The 23,766-nt window shown below is 36.6% G+C and overlaps 1 protein-coding gene and 1 pseudogene across 3 annotated transcripts; one reads left to right on the top strand and one right to left on the bottom strand.

Moving 5' to 3' along the window:
* Positions 1-620: 620 nt before the first annotated feature.
* Positions 621-6,820, bottom strand: LOC21391460 (imidazole glycerol phosphate synthase hisHF, chloroplastic). Of its 3 annotated transcripts, XM_024165904.1 has the most exons (20): positions 6,587-6,820; positions 6,413-6,495; positions 5,470-5,564; positions 5,268-5,371; positions 4,469-4,638; positions 4,252-4,366; positions 3,957-4,012; positions 3,831-3,869; positions 3,596-3,694; positions 3,279-3,341; positions 3,133-3,195; positions 2,890-2,972; positions 2,661-2,769; positions 2,513-2,566; positions 2,143-2,230; positions 1,913-1,950; positions 1,592-1,739; positions 1,286-1,452; positions 1,089-1,191; positions 621-827 (listed from the first exon to the last, which is right to left on the bottom strand). In XM_024165904.1, the coding sequence occupies exons 1-19, from the start codon at positions 6,747-6,749 to the stop codon at positions 1,132-1,134; spliced, it is 1,797 nt and encodes a 598-aa protein (XP_024021672.1). In that variant the 5' UTR covers positions 6,750-6,820; the 3' UTR covers positions 621-827; positions 1,089-1,131. The 3 variants fall into 3 exon arrangements, with proteins under 3 accessions (XP_024021672.1, XP_024021671.1, XP_024021673.1); XM_024165903.1 differs by lacking the exon at positions 621-827 and having other exon boundaries at positions 943-1,191; XM_024165905.1 differs by lacking the exon at positions 621-827 and having other exon boundaries at positions 943-1,191; positions 1,634-1,739.
* Positions 6,821-19,251: 12,431 nt separating this feature from the next.
* On the top strand, positions 19,252-22,416 carry LOC21391455 (annotated as a pseudogene).
* Positions 22,417-23,766: the final 1,350 nt, after the last annotated feature.

Raw genomic sequence — 23,766 nt, 5'->3', positions numbered from 1 at the left:
CTCCCTCCAATAATGGCAAACAATATTATTTAACCGTTTAGTTCACTGATTCGAGTTTAAATGTGACTTTATGTGAAAACTTTTTACTGTAGTTAAAAAGTTAGATGTGACTATTTCTGAGAGCATTTTACTGTAGCAAAACTCGAATCGGTAAAGTGAACAGTGAGTATATTTATGTGTAGGGTAAGCTGTGCATTTATGTATAGGGTAAGCTGTGCATTTTCACACGGAGTGTGGTGGCGTAGGTGACTATAATGGTGTACTATGGTGGGCTTGTGATCACAGGTTCAAGCGTTAGGTTACTTCCTTAAGGCATTCAGTGGAGCTAAAGTAGCACACATTACTCCCTTGGGGCATTCAGTGAGTTGGGATAGCGACCTCCTCGTCCGACGGGATCGGGCCAGCCAGTAGGGCCTTCAGTGAATATTCCTAACAGCCCCCAAGGGGTATGCTAACGCTAGTTGCCCCCACTCAGAACTATTATTTATTAAAAGGAAAAAAAAAAAAAAAACTCTGCATTTTCAGGAATATCATGTACAGAACCATGAAGGACGACAAATAGCAGACTTCATTCTGGTCTTACAGATGACGAATTCGGGTATGCTAACGCTAGTTGCCCACACTCTGAACTGTTATTTATTAAAAGGGGGGAAAAAAAACTATGCATTTCAGGAATATCATGTCCAGAACTATGAAGGACGACAAATAGCAGACTTCATTCTGGTCTTACAGATGACGACAAAAGGAGCTGAACAAAACTAGGACTCGTCGTTTTTCATTTTTCTTTTCTTTTCTGCTACAGCAAGGACAATTGGTGGAAACAGACGCTGACCGGGACAAACAAAGAAGATAATGCTATAATCAATACCAAAATATTGGTTAAGGCTATAAAGTATAAAGTATAAGAAAGCATGGCAAACGTGAAAATTCAAACATTCTAAAAGGATTCTCATTTCACAAGCCATACTTCTAGTTTGGTTAATAAAATACATAGTCCAAAATTTTCCAACACAACAGCTCCACGAGTTTTATAGTCGGTAACTATAAACGATAAATATATTGTACATGGTGCGGCAAAAGATTAATACCTCTATAGCCCACGTCATGAAGCTTTTATCAGCAATGAAATGATTAGATTCTGACTTCTATGCCTTTGTTCAACAAATGCTCTTTCACAGACTGAATAGGCACCTGTTATCCATGTCGAGGAGTTTGTAAAGCTAGTGCACAAACCGAGAACAAACAATAGGGTTGAGTAATTCTTGAAATGCTAGAAGAGTAGTACCTCCTTCCGATGGAAAATGCCGGCAGCGAGGGCGGCAGACGCGCTTGTGTTGTTGAATACCTCTGAAAAGTGTTCAACAGCGCCGGCACCGCTGCTAGCGATCACAGGGATGCTCACAGCATCTGATATTAACTTTACTAATTCTATATCGAATCCATTTCCTTGCCCTGAAAAAGAGAAGATACGACCATAAAAACTAAAATATATATACATAAGGGACTGTGAATCGTTTTCAAGTTCTACTAGGTTGAAAGGTTCTAATCATTAGTCTCAAATAATAACTTTAATAGTTATTTGATTCGCAACATGTAACAGAAACGTCTGAAGGACGAAGGAAGGCATCTTGACCATCGCAATCAATGCAGTTTAGCAGTATTTCTCCAGCTCCAAGCTCCTCCACTGCTTGTGCAAGCTCATAAGCTCCAATTGGTCGACCTTCTCGCCCACCACTTACCTTAAGAGCAAAATATACAATTTTTGAATTTTTTTTTTTATATAAATGTATAAGAAAAAGGGGTCAATTTTTTATTGGCAGCAAAATAACTCAAAGAAACTCTTGTGATGTGTGATACATCTACGAGGATATGGAATACTTTTACATAGGTGAAGGCGGCAAAGAACACTTACTGTACACTGGTACCATGCGAATTCTTCACCATTTGGACCTGATATCAATGTCGAAAAAATGATTTTTAAGTCGACTAGTAAGAGCTAAATATTAAGCAAATTCTAAAACCATATATCATCCCCTTTTCCTTCTCAATTCCTTCACGACCCTTTTTCTCTGTCTTTCTCATCATTAACTAACCAGAAAATAGCATCGTAGTGCATCTAAGATTTTTATTTAGTCCATTTACCTAGGTTCTTTACTCTTACAGTCTTGAACTCCACATCATTGGGCTCTTTAACGTACACTCTGCGAGGGTCAATGCTCACAACCACTGCCTGCGATATTACATAAATCAAACGCAGGATACAAAAACCCAAGCTCAGTTAAAGCTCAAATAACAAACAGAAAAGTACTAAGAGGAAAAGTTTGAACCAAAATGAAATTCAAATTTCAATGTTGAACTAGAGGTGCATGACAAAGTTTAAGCATGATACAACGTTATATGTATCCAATACATTACATATTTCAGTCCAAACAAAGTTTGTTGAGATATGCCTTTCTATTAATGCCTAAAATAGCATGGACTCACCCATATCTATTAGAAAGTAAATCAGTACCTGATTTCCATAAACTTTAGAAATCTGCTCTAAACTGCTCTTTCCAGTTTTTACCTAAAAAGGGAGCAATATAAGAAGGGATAGAAACATACAAAGTCCAAACCCAGACAAACAGAAATGCAAGATAATATAAAAAGTTTTTGCATACTCCAGTTCTTAAATACTCCTCTGCAGCATAAACAGCATCACTTCCGATGGAAATCTTATCAGCTCCAGATCTAAAGTATTCTGAAGCAACTTCCAAGCTAGAATGGTGCCTGTAAGAAGAACAATTGATATCATATTTGTCTGTGTAAGTTTTCAATAAGAATTTGCTTTCCAAAACAATTACTGTGACATCAAATACTGAACTGAAAGATAGTAACTTATGAGCCTACCTCCCATTTACGTCTGTAAAATCTCTAATTCCTCCTCCAACTGTTAGTGGGACAAAAACATTTTCTGATGTGTATCTCAATACCTAAAACAACATTGCAAGTAACGGATTATTTTGAAGAGGAAAAAAAAAAAAGATTAAAAAAAAAAAAATTAACTGCAATGTTGGGTTTGAAATTGAAAAAACTTTCTGCTTCCATGATCTAAAATAAAGCGATTCATGTCAGCAAAGTTACAAGTGCTACCTGCAACATTGGCAAGTCGCCCAATGGGAAGTCGCGGAAACCAGTAATATTCAGGAAAGTGACCTGCAATAAAGAATTATCATGTAGAGCTTGCCTCAGTAAATATATGGAATCGATGAGGAATGTCCAGAACTAAGAAAGCATACCTCATCAGCGCCATCTTTGTAATATTGTCCAGCAAGCTCAACCGGCTTGCCCAGGTTTCTCACCTACACCCAAAGTGGAGTCATACTGTATCAAAATAAACCGAATCACAACACAAAAAATTTCAAATAGGGGATGTGACATGGATTAAGAGGGAAGGACTATATCTATAATAATCATATTCAACTCCTTGTGCTTAATAATTATGATGCATGGCTAATGATTCCCAGGAATTTCGCACTCATTACACTTTAAACAGGAAATCACGTCCTAAAAGCCATAGAAACCATATAGTGACAGCTGAGAATTACTAGATTACCTCATTCTCTTTTGTATGCTCTCTCACATCATATTGGTCTCCTTTGGTGACAACAAGATCTCCTTTGTCATTCGTCCTCACATCCAGACAAGCAATTACCTTCAGAGAAGTAATACAATAAGTTAGAAAACCAGCAATCAACGACTTAATGGATAAAATACAATATGGGCCTAAGAGCATAAAACTCAATAAAAATACCATGCAAAGAATCATGATATGGTTCGATAAATATTACCCTTTTTGCAAGTTTCGAAGCCTTTCCTTCAGGAAGCTTCTGTCTTGGCATTAACATCCTAGATTGTTAGATGATCGAACAAAGAAGTCAACATATGGAAAGCTCACACTGAGGAACGGAGGCTACCTTTGCCATGGGTGACTTTGGTTTCAAAAATCGTCTTAATACAGAAAGACCAACATCTGAAACAATAAAATTCAAGGTATTTGATATCAATAAGTGAAAAAAAAAAAAAAAAAAAGGCTAGGAAAAGGAACATTTGTCCGTCCTTTTCAATCTAAAAGAGAATTTACTTTCCCTTCTTAATCCTGGACTTCACTAAAATCTTAAAATTTTTGGAACTACAATGTTAAAATAATAACTAAAAAACTAGGAGCGAAAAGAAAAATATATATATATTAAAAAAATAAAAAAATCTTACCTCCACTCTTTTCTGGATGGAATTGTACTGCATGCACATTTCCCCTTCTAACAGATGCTATGAAATTGTCGCCATAGTTGCAGGTCGATGATATCCAATCTTTGTTTTTATCTGACTAACAAAAATGTAAATTCGTCTCAGTCCTGGTTTAAGGAAACCAGACTCTTTTCTGCTTCTATTGATTCGAGAAAATATAAAACAAGGGAAAGAAACGTACAGGCATGGCTCTGTAAGAGTGAACAAAATAGACGTGGTAGTCTCCAACATCATTCAATATTTCAGAGTCTTTCCTTATCTGCAGAGCGTTCCATCCAATATGGGGAACTCTGAAACCATTTGATGAATCGAAACGCTGAACCACACCCGGAATCAAGCCGAGACCATTTACTGCAAGATTTTACATCTTTTAAAAGATGTTTAAAGATATACGTATGTGTTGATATGCGAGGAAATAAGAGCATTTCTTTTCTTTCAATCTTGATGGCATTACCACCCATTATAGTCTCTTTGTATAGCCTTCTCTTCTATCACTTTCACTTATAAGTCGATCTCTTTTCTTTCCAAACTATATTATTGCTATTAGTTGAATAAACAACTGAGAGCTGATATTTCGTTTAACAAACAAAGCAGTTTTGGAAAGAATATGGCATGTCATTAATACATATAAACTATAACAAACTACAAATTTGAATTAACATAATAAAGGTCAAGGCCAGTGGGGTAAGTAAGCCACTTCCACAGTCCTTCAGGAAGAACGAGTAGTATAATTTGGCTAATATAAACTTGTCCAAAAAAAAAAAAAAATTAATTAACAGGTTCTGCAAATAATATGACGTCTTGTTCGCTGTAAATTATTGAGTACTTGTTGGACGTAGTGAAAGATTTTGCCTTTTATGAATCTGTAAATAACCAAAAAAAAAAAAAAGGCAGAATGGAAAACAACGCCATATAGAAAGTACCTTCATGGATTTATAAACAAAAAATTTTGGAAAACATAAATACACCAAAACACTGACCTGGTCCGTTCTCCTCACTGGACTCGAAAAGTAGCTGAAGTCCAAGGCATATGCCTAGGAATGGCCTATCTTTCTCAATATAAGCACAGAGTGCTTCAACCAATCTACAAAAAAGTAGCAACAAAATATCACTTCTGTTCAACTAAACAAGCAACTGATTTTAATAAAAATTAAAATCATACACATAACGAAAAAAACTTGCCCTTTCTTGGTCAGCACATCCATGGCCGCAGCAAAAGCCCCCACCCCAGGAAATATCAGTCTATTTGCGTTCACTATGTCTTCTGGAGTTTGTACCTGCATTTCATACATAAAATCAAATCAAGAAGACGTAATAAATCTTCTCTTCCTGTCTAACTAATTTCTTCAGTAAAACAAAACGAATATATAGACCAATCACTTTAAAGAAAAGCACTAATGTGTAAACAAAAATTCACAGTAAGGCAACAAACAATACAGAAATTAGTTTGCCAGAACTTGTTGGCTGTATTTATTATTATTGACTTTTTTTTTTGTAAAACAGAATAATGCATGGACACGAATGGCCTATTTGGCATGGCTTCCTGAAAGTTGTTTTTAACTTCCAGAGACCAAAAAATTGTTCTGAAAGTGTTTGGAATTTGTATGATAGAAGAGATTTGCCTCTTCAGAAGACTTTCCAACCAAAGCTACAAAATATGAGTTAGCAAAAATGCTCTTCTGAATTCCTTTCAAAAAAAAAAAAAAAAAAAACACTTCTGAATAATTTTTGAAACTCGTACTTTAAGCAGACATTATAAACATTTATCATTTTTATTGACTATTAAAAATTTAAGAATCAATTTCACCCATTAATCTTTTTCTTTTCCCTGAAAAAATGGGATTCCAAACACTTAAATACAAGCCATAACTTCTACTTATCTTCTAATCATTAAAAGCAAAAGTAAAATACTCTACTAAACAGGTTCAAAACGGGGGGCTAATTTTCCTCTTCACGTATAAATGTTTTTCAAATGAGCTAAATAAAAAGAATAAAGCTGAATTTATTTATTTCTCAGAGATTGTAGCTGAATACGAGTATGAGCATGATTAATGGAGGTTATAATCTGAAATTAAGCAATCTTAGAAATTCGAATACAAAATCAAAAAAAGAAGAGAAAGATTACATCTTTGATGTCGAAGCCGAGGTAGCGAATTGCATTGCGGAGACTACGGACATTTCCAGCGCCGTAGTCAAGAAGAGTCACAACTGAATTTCCACCCAAAAAAAATGTAGTAAGAGAAAATTCAATAGCTGAGAACAATCCAAACACGGAGAGAGAGAGAGAGAGAGAAAGTACCGGAATCGCCATTAGAGGAGGCGCGGACTGATAAATTTCTGGGGGATTTGAGGTTGAGGCGATTTCTTCTGAGATTAGCACGTAGAAATAGAAGAGAAGAAGAGGACGAGGATCGAAATGCGAGGGATTGCGATGAAGAAAACGAAAATGGCGGCGCCTCCATTGCAGGAGCTTCAAGTTCGTCCTTGCTTGTGCTGTAAACTGCAATGCTGACTAGTGAAATGCAATTTTAAGTTTTTTTTTTCCTTGAAAAAAAAAGTTTTAAGTTTTGTTTTTTTAAGTTAAATTAACTTTTTTCTCTTTCTACAATTAAGCCATATAGTTAATTATTTTTATGAACAGTCTCTAAACTCTAAAAATATTTCATAAATTATTTAGCTATTAAATTTTAGATAGAAATCTTTGTTAAGACTTGAATTCATACCAGGCTTATTAAAGGCCCAAACCTAATCATTTGCGTCCCACAACATTATTAGGCTCATTTTGTGAACTCAAGTCATGCTCAGAAAACTCCCGTAGGTTATGGTGTGGTGGGTCATGAGTGATCATATAAGCTCATTTGCCCTAATTTGACCCAATTTAAAACCCACTTAGGGTTTTTTCAGAATTAGTCAAAGTAGGCATGAATGGGTGATGAAGGATTTAACCCAAGAAAGTATTCCCTTTGTCTTTGAAAGCCCAAAATCCTTTATTTCAGCCATTGAAGGCCCAAAATCTAAGCCTGAACCTTAAAAACATTTTCTTCAACTCAAAGGCCTGAGAAATCTATTAGTCTTGGCTCATTCAGAGGCTTTTCTCGCGACCAAACATGCCTCTCGGAGCACTCCTCGTGTCAGACATGCTTTCTCAGCTCTTCTTCGTATAAGGTTGTCCATTCAGAGTAACCTGGTGTCGGAGCAATATGTTGTCAGAGCAAGTATAATGACTACTTGGTCATTATCATACAAACAATCTGCGACGAAAGTCTAACATGAACAGACCCCCAAAAAGAAAAGTGATCGGAGTACTTAGTTGAGTCAAACACTATTAGAGATTTCAAGTCTGAAGTCACTTTGTGTCAGCCCAAAATATGAAACTTGGCATTCAAGTATTTCCAATCGTAAGGTGTCATTTTGCCGCCGGAGTAAATTTCCAGAAACTTTTCATCCCATTTTCGGCGAGTCTCTTTGTCAAAATCGAAAAGCTATCTGACACCTTTCCTATGAATGGGATTGCTCTAACAGCCCACCGTTGTTTCTTCCATTCCATAATCTTTCATTCTATTTCTAGACCATCTCTTTGTAAAACTAAGAAGAGCCCCTGATATCCTTCCTCTAAATAGAAATGAGTGTTCAGACCTCCGTCAGAGCAGCTGTCAAGCACTCTCATTTACTCCTATAAATACCCCCTCACCTTCTTCATTTCAACACCAACGCACCTGCACATAAGAAAACACATCAGAGTGTTGAAACTCTCCATTTGAGTGCTTTCTTCAAGTCTTTTGCTACAGAGACTTAGAGTCTTCTTCAAGTTCTTAAGGAACCTTATAATTTCTAAGTGTTGACCTCCTTAGAAATTCTTTAAGAGCATTTTTCAATCATCTTTCAACACCACCTGAGAATGTTCTGAGAGTTATCTTCATACTTTCCTAAAAGTATTCAAGCTTCCAACCTCAGAGTCACTCTCGTCTAGGATGCTTGATTGGCTTGATGAAACCAGCCTCTGTGCTGAATGTTGAGAGAATGACATACCAACCCCGTGTCTAGCCCGGGCATGTCTTCGCAGCTCCAAGCGAAGATGTCGATATGTTGACGAAGCAAGTCAATGAGCAGAGCGCGCTCTTCGTAGGAGAGCTCGGCACTGACGAAGACCACCTTATGGACGGAGGGATCATCATTGAGGTCCACTTCTTCAAGTTGCTCTAACATGGCTTCGGAACCATCTTGCATATGATTTGGAGCGGGCTGCGGATCAACTATCTTTGCGGACTCCTCGGAGGAAGTCATTTCAGAGGCAAGTGCTCTAGAGCTGACGTATGCAACTTGTTCTTCATTGTCCCTGGGACCCTCCCACTTCAAGTGATAATGCTCCCAACATCGTCATAAATGGTAGACAATCCTTCCATCAGGAAGAGGAACTTTCACACAACGAGGGGACTTCTTCTTTTCCTTCTTCAGAAACAAGCATCAATCTTTACCGTCGAGGTCCTTGATTTCTGGCCACAGAGGCAAAGGAATACCAATTGGCTTGGAGATTTTACTTTCTCCAGGATAGGAGAAGTTGTCATAGAACTTGGCATCAGTGTAATGCACCTCAATTTGGTCAAACGGAGTTTGATTGGCCTGAATACGAACAACTTTGGAGCCAATTCTCCCTTTGACGAATTGGTGGTATGTGGAGCATATGATCTTATACTTATTTAACCATGGTCTCCTAAAGAGAAGATGATAATTCACATCAATATCAAGAACATGAAAACGAGTGAGGGAGTGAATAAGACCCACCTTTAAATCAAGCATGATGAAACTGGACGACACTTATGTTTTGTTACCAAATCTTGCGTTGAAGGTCTCCTTCTTGATAATGCGACTTGGAGGAATTTCGATGACGGTCAGTACTGCTAAAGGAATGATGCTGATAGAAGAACCTGTGTCCACCAATGCTCTTCGAACATACACATTGTTGATGGTTGCTCTAAGTAGAGGGGTCGCCGATGGTCTGGATATGAAGCCTAGATATCTTCATCAGTGAAGGGAATAGAGTTGGTGCTTTTGAAGAATGCTCTGGTGGCAAAGGCTTCGTTGGAGTAGCAATGCGGTCCTTGCTCCACAGAGAAAGCCTTTGTGGCAGCCAAACGAGCTTGCGAATCAAGACCAAGCTGGTCAAATAATGACTTAAACTTCGGGCTTCGATGAAGCGCATAAACCATTCATGTTGTCGGAGCAGGAATCATCTCATGATCTTCATCTCTGGGATGGAAAACTACGGCAATAGATTCACAATCTAGGAAGCTATCTCTAAAGGATTGATCGGCTAATGGACTAGGACTGTTTGTCGAAGCAGCACGTGCATCAAAGAGATAATACCTTGGGTCTGGGAACGTGGCCACGACTTCATCGATGATGAGGAAATCATCATGTTCAAAAGGATCTTCGGGAAAATATAAATCAGGAATCTCGGCTGGATGAGATTCCTCAATGGTCATAGGCGTCAAGATAGTTTGCTCTGAAGCGATAGGTTGTCGGAGGGATGAGCTTGGAGAGAACAACAATAAAGACAAGTTTAGAGGAGATTCTCTGTCAGGCGACACTTCTGGAGAGGAGCTTATGACTATCACTTCCGGCTTCAGTTAAGGGTAGGTGAGATGGCGCTTTGTAGCAAGTCTCCCTTCTTTGGTAGCCAAATCCCATCGAAGCATGTAGGCGGAGGGCCCTACAGGTGGCTCGGGAACTTTTCTCACAATGTTGTTGAGGGTTAGCTAGAGCTCTTCCTTGTATTCGAGCTTTCTCTTAATGGGAGGTGTTTGCATGGAGGTTCCTTTTTCTTCTAGGTCATCTTCCCATCCATCGGAGGCAGCATGGGCATACCGGGATGAAGTGGCACAGTGTAGGTCCTCCAAAAGGCCTTTTCACAGTTGCCAGAGGACTCCCAAATTGCTTCTGGAGGCTTTGAATCACAAAGCCACGTTCGAATCTCCTCATTGAAGTCACTGTCTTTCGTCTCATCGGAGCAGCTGGAAATCATGGCACAAGAATCCTTTCCTTTGTGAGGTGGAAGAGGATCAGAGTCGATGCTTTGAATTTTTCCAGAAAGCTCAATCATGCCTTCTTTGATTTTTATATGAATGGTCCTCCGAACAGCGTTGCACATGGACGTAAGGTGACTCACGTACTGATGGTAGAGGCAGTACCTTGGGTGCTTCTTGTCAAATTAGGAAGGCGACCTTCTTGGGACGAAAGGGAGGATGACTTTATCACTGAGCAGTTGTTCCAACACAACATGCAATTCTTCATCAGAACAAGGCAATGGAGGTAGTAAAGCTTTCAACGATGGAGTAGACTGCTTCTTTGACAAAAGTGGTCTGGAAGGCTTGTCAGAGATAGCAAAAGTTTACAGAGCAAAAGCTTTCTTCTCCCTCCAACTCCATTGAGAATCAGAAACTCGAACGGAGAGAGCAATCTTTCGAGCAGACTTAAGGAGGCAAGAGAATTTGCAAATGCCTATGTTCTCCAAATGGACACAATAATCCAGAATGATGTTGTTGAAACGAATGTCAACAAGAGCTCCTTTGTAATTCTCGTCGTAGCAATCAAGAGCAAGGTCACAAAATCTCCGAACGAAATTCAAGAGATCTTCTCCACGCCTCTGATGAGTATTGTTGAGTTGGATGATGGTGACTTTCTCTTCATTTTGGAAGTATTTCCTACAAAATTGAGTAACCATTTCTTCCCAAGTCATTACGGAGCCAGGAGCTAAAGTGGTGTACCACGTATACGCTTTGTCCGTGACAGGCTTGGAGAATTCTCAGAGGCGAAGGTCGCGATCTCTGACATACTTACCAAATGCGTCAAGGAAGTGGCTGATATGCTCCTTTGAGTTGCCTTTGTGGCCATCGAAGAGCATGAAAGATGGAGTCTCATACTTCAGAGGGTATGGCTTTTGGTACAGCTCTGAAGGATAAGGAGGCTGAGGCAAGTACTTGGCATCCTCTGGAGTGATTCCACGAGTGTGTTGCTCTAAAATAGCCAGGACATCATCACGAGTGAGAGGTTCGTCGGAGGCTTGCTCCGAAGGCTTAGGTGCTCTGGCAGCAAAAGCCTGTGGAGTCACATCATTGGCGGGCCCCATAGCAGGTTCGAGCTAAAAATGATCTGAGTAAGTTTACTCTGGAGAGGAGCTCATTGTGTGTAATGACATAGAAAATCCCAGAATTAAATAATATAATTTATGCATTCAAGTCGAGGATTTTTCTGCAGAAAATCGTGTTATATTTTGTGACTGAATGATTTATGGAATTAATATCAGTATTCCTAAATTATGTAGCAAATTTTACGTTAAGTTCATGTTTTATGAGCAAGTAAATTCGGTCGATAAATTTTCGCCGTGATTTAAGGCAGAAGAATTTTTAGCTCGTATACAATTTGAGAATCTTAATTTCAAGAATCTCCAAGTACAGTACGATGTTAGCAGCGTACCGAGAAATACTCTGACATTCAAAGAGAAATCCTTAATTGCCGAACTGATAAGTTGAAGTCATGTGGGTAATGTTTTTAGTAGAGAGATACAATATGAGCTTGGGAGTTGATACTGTCAGTAACGTTGTCATTCCTGGGATATAATGCAGAGAAAGTTAAGTTTAGAACTTATATAGTCTACAAATGATTTCAAGACTAAAATAGTCTAAAATATTACGCAATTAAGAGTTTAATTCGATATTGAATTATTCAGAGAATTAGTATCAGACTATAAATAAACAGTAGAAAAGGAACTGTCATAAACTAAAACTTCATGTCAGCTAAGTTAATCTCTTACAGTCGGTATAAACTTTGACTGCTTGAAATTGAATCTTAAGGGATAAGATCAAAGTACAAGACAAGATGTGACAAGATGTGAATTTATGGAGATTATATAGGCCCGTTCACTTTGCTGATTCGAGTTTGTAATTCGAGTTGAGATGTGATTTTATGTGAGAGTTTTTTACTGTAGCAAAAAAGTTAGATGTGACTATTTCTGATAACTTTTTACTGTAGCAAAACTCAAATTCTAAACTCGAATCGATAAAGTGAACGGATACATGTGTTGATAGTGATTTGATGGAGTAATTATGAAATTCTTTTCGCTCTTTTTTCTCTCATTTGGCCGGCCAAGCTTAAGAGGTTTTAAGCAAAATTTTAGTTAATTAAGTGGATAAACATAATTACCTAATTGCCTATAAATAGAAGCATCTTAATCTAAGCTTTATTTGCTCTATTTTTCCCTCTTTCTCTATACCAAAACCGGCCTTATCTCTCTCTTATGCCCTCTCAAATTTTTCACTCACCCCTCTAAACACAAAGCACTAGTCTATGAACATGGAGAAGAAAGGAGACCAAGGTGTTCTAAGAGGAGTCTAGCTAAGGACTTTTCTTCAAGGGTAAAATTATAAACCCTCTCTTCTATTTTTCTAGTAAAGTTTAAGTTTGAGAATGTCCTCAAATTTTCTTCCATTCTTCTAGTTCCAAGCCATTAGCCAACCTTAGAGGAAGAAGAAGGTGAACAAAAGGCTAGGAGAAGTCAAGTATATTGGCCTTCAAGGGTAAACCCTTAATCTCTCCTTTTTTAGCAAAGTTTAAATTTTAGAATCTTTTAATGTAATTTGTGGTTCTTGAGGAAATAAGTTTGTAATAAGGGTGTGTGAGTTTTATACTAGTTTTGGTGTGTTTTGAGGTTAGTTTGATTAGTGACATGTGGTATGTTTATGTTTGGTTTAAATTTTGTTTATTTTTGTTAGAGGTAACATTTTTTCTGATTACTTTGAACGGGAAAATAAGGATCGTAGAGTGAGACTTTTCAGTTACTCTAAATTTGAACTTATAATTCTCGATGTTTTGAATGTTTTTTAGTGACTGTGAATAAACCCAGTTTGAACTATAAATACAAGTTTTAAACTGTTTTTCAAAACACTGCAAAACTGTCCACACCGTTTCTAAAAACTTGCAGCCACTGTTTATAGCCAAACGAGCCCTTTAGAGGCTGAATCTCAGTTTTCTCCGAACATGAAAGTTTTAGATCTCGACGAAACGAAGAGTTTTTATGAGAACAAATTTTCAAAATCTGACTCTAAAATGCAGTAAAACACATATTTCTGAAATTGCATAGTTTTAACCGGACAAAACTAAAATAGTTTTGATTTTTAACAGAAAAGATCATCAAAAAAACATGTGATGTGATTTCAGTAAAATACTATGATTTTAGACCTCGCTTTAACGGAAAATATTCATGAAGAAAATTTTCGAGAAAACCGTTTCTAAGACTTGTGTAACGAAAAATAGTTTTACGGTGGTTTATAAACTAATCGTAAAATAACTTGTGAAATGTAGGTATTCGATAGAAAATTTATTTAGGAATAATAATAAGAATTTAGTACTTGTAATTAAATAAATGAGCAATCGGTTTTATGAAAATCGAACAATGGTTTTTTTTAGGATTAATTTTAAAAATTTCTCCCGAACTATGACCATTGTAACACTTTGCCCCCTGAATTTTAAAAAGTAACATCGGTTTCCCTCGAACTATGTTCGGTTAACAAGTTTTATCCTTCTGTTATAATGAGTAACGGAAATCGGTGTTAGATACATGACTCATTTTAAGAGGGTATTATCGTAAATTAACCTGCAATAATCCCAGGTTATTAAAAAAGCAATTAAAAAGACTCAAATGCGTTAAAAAAACCAATTTTGTCAAATTTTCTTTTTGTTGTGTTAGGGTTAGAACTTTTCTCCCAAAAAGAAAAATCTAAGGAAAAATCAGTTTTCAATGTAAATTTTCTCCACTATCAAGCCCGATAGGGCAAAGAAGATGAGGAGGCTTGAACATGATGAAGTAGTCTTACCTAACAGCACCAAAATTAGAAAATTTTATGTAAACTTAAGATGCAGCAAATGTGGGAATGTGAGATATAATATGAGAACGTGTATTAGGCGAGAGGAGGCAGCTGCAAGAAAGGTAATGATCATTCACTTTTTTTCAGTTTTTCTTTTTCAATTTATATTGTCAATTTTTAACATGGCTATTAATTTCAGATCAAGCGCCAACGACATGCTCAAGATGCAAGCAGTTAACCTACTGGTGGTGCAACCAGTGAACCACTTGTTTGTATTTTCTCCACTATCAAGCCACTTTCCTAACTCACAACATTTCTCCTCTCCATTCTGCATTCAGTCATAAAATGATGATTAATTTCAAAAATTTCCCCGAATTAAAACAGAAAACCCACAACCCCAATCAAATCCAAATTAACCTAATTCAATCCAAATATACAAAAGCTTTGTTGTCCAATGTTAAACGATTTACCTTATACCGAATGTAACCATAAAATTGTCTTCTTGGATTTTTCTTCATGTATGATGTCTTCACTATCGGATCCAACCCACATCGGCATCGAATAAGACCTTGAATTTCTTCGTTTACCCAGCTGCTGCCACCACTGTTTGTACTGCAAGAACTTGCCATGGATGAACGAGGTGAGTAAAAAAAAGAAGCAAAATGAGAATGAAAATGGTGAATTTTTCAATAAAAATGGGTAATTATCTGATTATGAGGGTATACGCGTAATTGCATTTTCAATTCTCACTAAATAAGTGACACGTGGCAATTATGTCACTCATTGTAATAGAATGATAAAACTTGTTAACGAAACAAAGTTCGGGGGGAACGGATGTTACTTTTTAAAATTCGAGGGGCAAAGTGTTACAATGGTCATAGTTCGAGGGGAATTTTTGAAATTAATCCTTTCTTTTAAAACCTTAATAGTTTTCGAGTGAAACATTCAAACGGGAACTTTCTTTTAGATGCGGGTCCAACGCCTGTATTAGTTCAAAAGCTCCCGCTCAAGTCTAAATTTCGACGGTCTAGAGTTAGAACGCATTTATTAAGTCTCTAGGCCAAATTGGGCCTTAATAATAGGACAAAGCCCAATAAAGTAATTTATAAAGGATTAGTTGTTAGATTGGATAATTGATTAATCAAAAATTGAATTTCAACCTAGGCATATGTATGTTAAGGGTAATTAAGAGAAATATGATTATGAGGATTTAATAAATTTAATCTTTATCATAAATATGAGATTTTACAATCTTTTAATAAAGAAAAGGAAAACATGCCTTAAGTAAAGGATTAGATTCCTTTATAAGTTTGCTAAATTAGAATAGCAAACGACAGTTAATCTCACACTCTCAATGAGTGTTCATTTTCAAAAATAAGCAAGTACGAGAATAGACAGTTTGGCGAATAGTGAATTCATGCTCTGTAAAACAGGTAAGTAGGAATCTCGTCTACAGTATGAATAGATTTTAAATAAAATGTTACACATGATATATGCATGTTTATGCTTTATAGTATGCAATATCATGCCACGTTACATACACTTTAATAAGTCAAGTGGAACTTATAAGAATAATCTCAGTTGAGTGCCATACTAGCCTCCGCGAGGGAGGTAACTAAGACTCCGCGAGGGAGGTAACTAAGACTCTACGAGGGAGATAGACAAAAAAAAAGAGAATATAGTAAATTAAATCACGGTGTCGTTGGGGACCTTGCAAACCCTCACGTCCCGATGATTGCGTTCAAATGGTACGAGCACTCAGACCCATTAGTAAGTAAGATAAAATCAGATAATAAGACTTTAATAAGACATGATCATAATTAAGCATAATTGGCTTATGCATATTTATTCATGTGAACTTACAGTTGTTTTGCGAGAGATAGTTCCTACTTGTTGAGTGAAAGCTTATTATAGAATATTTATACTATAGGTAAGCAACCTGCCCCTAATGTGTGATGGACTGATGGCGAAGCAGTGGACGAACGATGTGGAAATCAGAGATTGGATACTGCTTGCAATTATTTCTGCAAAAAGTTTTATGTGATAAATAGTTTCACTAATTATGACTTTGAAACTATATGTTAAATGATTAGGTTATGACAGTTAAGTATATGTAAGTAAGTAAGACTTAAAGATCAAGTATATACATGTGTGTGTATATATATATATATATATTTATGTTTTGAAAGATGAATATGTTGAGGTATAAATATTTTGTCATAATTAAGAAAGAAATTAAAATTTTATGTTTACTATAATAGTTTTTTTTTAAATGTTTCGCATATTTTAAGAAATTCCAGCAAGTGTATGTTAATATCAACTATAGTGACGGCCACGTAAGGAGGGTCGTCACATTATTAGACTCTTTGAGGACTCGGAGCATGGCCATAATATCCAGGATTATGGGTTGTTCCTCCTCCTCTTGGTGAGCAACATTGGTATCGTGTTGTGAGGCAGATTCATTCATCTCTTGTGAGGTTCCTTCAAGGGTGATTATCTTGGAGTGAGGAGGCATGATTGGAAGTCTAAGATCCCCAGTGGAGTCACTTTAATGTCGAGATTCAGTAGATCTGAAAGTTATGATGTGGCGAGGGCGTGCACGTGTAAGTATTTGACTCGTTAGTGGTGGTTCCAACGTGGCCAAAGTACTTAATTGGCCTTCGAAGTAGACAATAATGGTAGGACCTCCGATGGTGGTGTGGTTCACTTAGGCCCAAAGTAGGCCGAAGAACACGTGTTCTACGGCCCTCTTTGTTGCCAAAAACACAAAAATACTCCTGCAAAAAAATGTTAGAAAATCAAGAAAATAATAATGAAGAACTTCACAAATGAAGAATGGTGGGATGAGTGATCACGTAGTTAATGAGGGAGTGACTCGAGAGGTGGATAAGGCTTTTTAATGGATAAGGGCTCCAAAAACAGTTTGATGGCTGCCTTGGAGGCTTTTAGTATGTAGTTTCACTGGTGGATAAGGCACTGATAAAGAAAAGAGTGATACAGAAGAGTCTGATGCAGGTTGTTCCGAGAGTGTGGAGACCGTTTGGAGCACTCCTTCTGACGGTAGACGAGAGTGACTCTAAGATTAGAGTCTTGAAAACTTTTAAGAAAGTATGAAGATAACTCTCATAACACTCTCAGGTGGTGTTGGACGAGGATTGAAAATTGTTCTTGAGGAGTTTCTAAGGAGGTCAATACTTAGAAACTATGAGGTTCCTCAAGAACTTAAAGAAGACTCCAAGTCTTTGTAGCAAAAGACTTGAAGAAAGCACTATGAGGTTCCTCAAGAACTTAAAGAAGACTTCAAGTCTTTGTAGCAAAAGACTTGAAGAAAGCACTCAAAGGGAGAGTTTCAGCACTCTGATGTGTTTTCTGATGTGCAGGTGTGTTGGTGTTAAAATGAAGAAGGTAGGGAGGTATTTATAGGAGTAAATGGGAGTGCTTGACAGCTGCTATGACGGAAGTTTGAACACTCATTTCCATTTAGAGGAAGGCTATCAAGGGTCTTTCTTCGTTTGACAAAGAGATGGTCCGAAAATGGAATGGAAGATTCTGGAATATGAAAAACGGCGGCGGGCTGTCAGAGCATTCCCATTCAGAGGAAAAGTATCAGATAGTTTTCCGATTTTGACAAAAAGACTCACTGAAAATGAGATGAAAAGTTTCTAGAAATTTTCTCTGACGGTGTTCTGATGAAGTAAGGCACAAGCAATTTTGTTTGGAGCAAAATCTCAGCTACCTTATCAGATGAGGCAAAATGACACCTTAGAGGTGGAAATACTTGAAGGCCAAGTTTCAGATTTTGGGCTAACGCGAAGTGACTTCAGACCTGAAATCTCTAAGACTCTTTGACTCAACCAAGTGCTTCGAAGACTTTCCTTTTTGGGGGTCTGATTGTGTGTCAGACCTTCGTCGGATATTGTTTGTATGAGAATGACCAAGCAGCTATTGTACTTGCTCTAACAACAGATTGCTCTGACACTAGCTGCTCTAAATGCGCACGAGTGCTCTGAATAGATAACCTGATACGGAGAAGAGCCGGGAAAGTATGCCTGACACAGGGAGTGCTCCAAGAGGCATGTCTAGTCATGAGAAAAGCCTCTGAATAAGCCAAGACTAATGGATTTCTAAGACCTTTGAGTTGGAAAAAATTTCTAAAGGATCACGCTTGGCTTTTGGGCCTTTCAAGGGCTGAAATAATGGATTTTGGGCTTCTAAAAATAATAGGAAGGCTTTCTTAGGTTGAATCCCCAGCACCCATTCATGCTTAATTTGACTAATTCTGAAAAACACCCAAAACGAGTTTCAAATTGAGTCAAATTAAAGACAAATGGGCCTATGTGATCACTCATAGCCCACCGAACTACAACCCACGAGAATTCTCTGAGTGAGGCTTGGGTCCACAAAACGAGCACAATGACATCGTGGGACGCAAAGAATTGAGCATGGACTCTTAATTTGCCCGGTACAATTCAAGTATCAACAACTTTTTTTTGTCGTTTTAAAATTTCACTGTTTTTGTGTTTTGTTTATCGTCGCTTTCCATTCATTGTCGTTTCGGTAAGATGTCGTTTGATTACTTTATTATTGTTGGTATAACGATATTGATACCGTTTTCTGTTAGTTGTCCTCGTTCAGGTTATTGTTGCTTTCATGGAGATGACGTTTCCTGTATTTTTGGTTTTCTTTTAGTCATTATTATTATTATTATTATTATTATTATTGCCTTTAATTTGGAGGGTCAAGACTCAAAAAAGTAGATAACTAAGAAGTGTTTTTCTGACACATCAAGTACTAATAGAACATTAGTGCTATAAAAAAAAAGGTACTATAGAACATTAGAAACCGAACTTGCAGGTTATCCAACTTCACATTTCAAAGACTTGTTCACTTTTATTCCATTATTATGCGCCTTCCGAGTCTCAATACAACATTATTCTTGAACTTGAACATAAGTTTTCAAAAAGGTTCTTGAGCCTCATAAGCAAGCTCACAATACCCTAAGGCCACCATAGACATTCTACATTCAAAACCAAAAAAACTCTTCAAAATCATTGAGACCTCTTGAAGAGATTTTTTTTTTTTTTTTTTTTTTTTTTTTATAAAGATGATTCATTTGTTTTTTCCAGTTGTATTGGCAGAAATGGCATTGATTATGACCCCTCATGTTTAAGACCCCTCTAAGAAAATTGGTGATCCTTGTTTTGGACCAACTGAAGCAAGGGAGAGGGCCATTGGTGATGAAGAGTATTGGTGGAACAATGCTTGTGGTGTTTGCCTCGACCTTATATGTTGTCACAAATATTCAGAAACGTTCATCTGAGGTGGGTGTGGTTAATCCAACTGATGAAGTTCTAATGGCACAACGTCTTTTGGAGGCAGCTTTTATGGGTACATATGGGTACACAATCCTTTCACGAGACTTTTAACTGATCTAAATTATGATTCCTACTTTGTGCTGATTTTGATTAGTTATTTTTTTCCATTTATATATTCATTTGGAGAATTAACGGTAATGGTTGCGTTTGGAATTGGTTCCAAAATTATTTTATTTTTTGTATAAAAATGAAAATGAAAACGTTTTCATTTTCATTTTAAAATTATTTCTGAAAATGTGTTTAATAGTTTTATTTAGAGATTGATTTCAATTTTAAAAAAAATTAAAACTGCGTTTGGTGGTTTAATTTTTTATTTCAGTTTTTTTAAATTGTCAAAGTTAGAATTTAGTTGCAACACTTATCATCAAGCTAGAAAAATGCCAAACCACCTACATATTAACTAATGACTCAGCCACCAACCACCGTTTAACACCACCAATTTTTTTACTCCTCAACAGCTTATGGCCAGAAAAAAAAATCTCTACTCAAACTTCTTCTCCTCTCTCCAAAGTAGAAGACATAAGAGTAAGGGTTTGAGCTAGAAAATTCGGACCTAAGAGAAACCTCCTAGAAAACCATGATTTTTCTTGACAAATTGTAAGTTTAAACCCAAATTTAAGAGGCCAACTTGTACAGCAGTCAAGGTAAGGTGTTCTTCTTGTATTAGAAGGGTTTTTTCATGCTTTTGATGAATTTTTTATGGGTTATGTGTTTATGGGCTGATTAGAGATGTCTTTGTAAAAATGCGACAACCTTAGAACGGAAAAGATGGGGGTCATCTCAGATCGGAGAAGAGTGGGGTCGAGGGAGATCGGAGACTTCGGAGAAGAGAGAGGGTCGAGGAAACAGAAGAAGAATGGGAAGAGGAAAATGAAGGACACAGCAGAAAATGGGAAACAACGGGGAAAGAGGTGGAGGCCGGCGAAAGAGGCGGAGGCCGGCAAAAGAGGCGGAGTGAGAGGCGATGAAAGATTGGGGAAGGTTCTGAGAACTTTTAGAAGAATGGGAAGAGGAAGAGGACACGGTAGAAAATGGGAAGGAAAACGAAAACGGAGGAGAAAATAAAAAACAACTTTTTTGCGTTTTCAGATTCTTCAGAAAACGACAAAAATATTTTTGTTTTTGTTTTTTCAAACATTTTGCACCAAACACGTTTTTCACTGGCGTTTCCAATTTTTAGCCTCGAAAAACGTAAAAATGAAAACGAAAACATAAACAAACAGGGCAATGTGTCAACTCGGTGTTTTTCTATATTTCAATACAATTGGAAAAAAAACAAATGAATTAACACGGTAGTTATGTTTCTATCAGTGGTTAGCATTAAATATAAAAAATTAATAACGTGTCGTGATAATAATCCAATTTCATTACTTTTTTCAATTAACTTTCTAATTTATTATAACCGTTAGATCAATATCTTACAATTAAAATAACGATACCCATCAATAGATAAATAATGAAGTAACCATTAAAATCACACCCATATAATATATATATATATATAACAATTTATTTTGAACTTGATTTGAGTACTGCTAGAAGAGTATTTTTCATATCGTACCTGGAGTTATAAATTTTAGTCGCTCCGCTCTGGGATGGTGGCCCAAATGATGAAATCGGCTTAGGGAGGGAAGGTTGTCCCAGACCAACCTAAAAGCTGGTGGGCTGACCTAAAACTTTTTATGGGAATTTTTAAAAATAAAACATATATATATTAAAAAAGGTTAATTTGCACGCCTCTGCTACCGGAAGCTGTGTGCAGGTCAAAGCCAAAATGTGAAGACTTCAAACTGACGTGTTTAGTCTGCCCAAACTTACAACTCTAATAGTAGAACAGAGTTCTTCCTTTCATTTTTGTTAGTTATGTTTATGTTAAATGGTTATTAAGTATTTGACGACAATGGAGAATAACTTCAAACACCTTGTTGTACTTAAGCAAAAGCCACTTGCTTATACCTCTGGCAATTGTTCATTAATGCCATTAAGAGTGATGGTACAAAGCATAATGGTATATAATTTCTTGAAAACACGTTATGGCTTATCTATTTGCATAAGAAAACTTTAGTTTGATGAGGGAAAATTTTAGTCACACTGGCAAAACATTGATTTTGATAAATGGCCAAAAGAAGGGCCATTATTCAGTTCTTTACCATCCATCAGTCTTGGGGTCTTATTGATTTTCACTTCACCATTGTTAGTTAATGTTCAAGTTATTTCTAATAGTTTTTAAATAATTAGCCGACCAATAGTCAACAATGATTTTTCTAAAACTGGATCCATCTCCTTGGATAGGTTTTCGGTGATATGACAAAATTTGTGTCATTCTCTTTAGCGAATTTCTAAAAGCTTAAAATTTAGAATCTTAACATCTGTTTATTTTATTGATTCGAATCACAACTTAAATTTTTACTGCAGTATTCTTTCTCACATAATATCATATGATCAATTTATACAAGATTTTCTTTGTTCCTTGCACTGATGATAGACATACTGCATTACTATATCAGGGAGCTAAGTTTGCTTAGAAGAACCTTGGAAGCAGCAAAGAAATTTGATGATGTTGAATGGGCCCGTTCAGTTCGCTTATTCGAGTTTTTAATTCGAATTAAGATGTGACTTTATGTGAGAGCTTTTTACTGTAACAAAAAAGTTAGATATGACTGATTCTGAGAGTTTTTTACTGTAGCAAAACTCAAATTCTAAACTCGAATCGGTAAAATGAACAGGGCTTAAAAAAATAAAAACAAAAAAATGACCTAATTAAAGATGGTCATTGAATGGCTCAAAGTTGTCCTTAGCTTGATGTTAAATGTATGGTTAGGTGTGAATGCATTGATGATCTGCAGTTCATAAAGAAATTATGGCTTTCCAACTCATGGGTGTCCGTAGAGTGAGACCACACTATTACCCTGCATTACTCAAAGTGTTGTATAGATAAGAGGAATAATTGGTCCAATAATCAAGTCAATAAACTTTAACCAGTGACGGAATGGTAAAGCGGTAAGGATATCTGTTCTTTCCATTTTTTTTTAAAATGCGCTTAGATTATATACTAAGAAGCTCCAACTAAAGATATTGCCCGACCAATGGGCTATGCAGCATTAGACCCATGGTGGTATGAGCGATATTGAGCTCAGCTTTCAACTAAAATTGGGTAAAACTCTTTTCGTTTTACGTGGATCTTAAGATTTCTTATATAAACAGTGAGGGTGCAAGACAGAAAGACATTAAGTAGACGTTTGGTTTATGGATTTAGAATTATAATTCAAAATTATTTTTAATTTACTTGTGTTTTTTATGAAAAAAAATGCTGTAACGAATCACGAATCATGACACGAATCCACCAACTAAATGCACCCTAATAATCTCTTTTTTTTCCCCTTTTAAAGGGAAAAAAATGGCGCCAGTAAAAGAGGGCAAAACTAAAACAATTAGGAGCCAAGGGGATCTATAATTACAAATCATATAACAATAAGGGGTTTGGTAAAGGGGGAGGGTTGACAAAATTAGAGCATAAAAAATGCACCACACTTATCTACTAGGATAAGTACACTGAACCCATTAAATAGTATTTAAAAACACAGCTTTTAAGCCCTTCAATTCCATAAAATCACAGTCAATAAAAACATCCTTCTGTTTTGTTTAAAGGCCAGTACTAGCTCTTCATTGACCTTCCAAACAACTGAGAGGGAAAAATTATAATTTATTGATTAATTAAGTTGGCTTTTTCGTTTATACCAGATATCCCTTTTGAGCCGCCTCTTACCAAATGGAAAAAGACAAGGGGAAAGGGCTTTAATACAAGTGGCTTGAGAGTGCAATTACAGAACAAGTTGAGGATTTTTAAATTTACAAAAATATCTCCAACTCTAGCCGTTCAACTGCCGACCTTAATCCTTAGCTAATTCATCATCCATTTAGAAAAGACATTTGAGTAGAAAGAAATTGTTAAATCAAAATTAGTTATAGTGGCTTTTTTAATGAATAAAAAAAGTATGGGGAGAGTGAACTAATCATATGTATCCGTATTGAGCCATAGTTATATATGTGTTAGTAGCTACTCGTAAAATAATCTCAAGTGCAGTTTTAAGAGTTGAACTTGAAACCTCTTATCCATCAAGCCACTTAAAATACCATCTTAAACGGTAAAATTAAGAGAAATGAGACAAATACATTTTAAAGTGTATGAGTCAGGATTTATACTCTTTATTCTTAATTAAAACCTTTTTTAGTTAGATAACTAT

This window comes from Morus notabilis, unplaced genomic scaffold (assembly GCF_000414095.1).
Source record: "Morus notabilis unplaced genomic scaffold, ASM41409v2 Scaffold1652, whole genome shotgun sequence".
Taxonomy (NCBI): Eukaryota; Viridiplantae; Streptophyta; class Magnoliopsida; order Rosales; family Moraceae; genus Morus; species Morus notabilis.
Note: the sequence above shows the minus strand (reverse complement) of the source record. Positions and strands in the feature narration are given on the sequence as shown.

What these genes read in the sequence shown, in the direction of transcription:
- LOC21391460 (XM_024165904.1), bottom strand. Translation starts at nt 6,749, where the DNA reads ATGGAGGCGCCGCCATTTTCGTTTTCTTCATCGCAATCCCTCGCATTT. An exon ending in CTCCTCTAATGGCGATTCCG is followed by an intron (nt 6,496 to 6,586) that starts GTACTTTCTCTC and finishes GTGGAAATTCAG; the next exon opens with TTGTGACTCTTCTTGACTAC. An exon ending in GATGTGCTGACCAAGAAAGG is followed by an intron (nt 5,372 to 5,469) that starts GCAAGTTTTTTT and finishes ACTTTTTTGTAG; the next exon opens with ATTGGTTGAAGCACTCTGTG.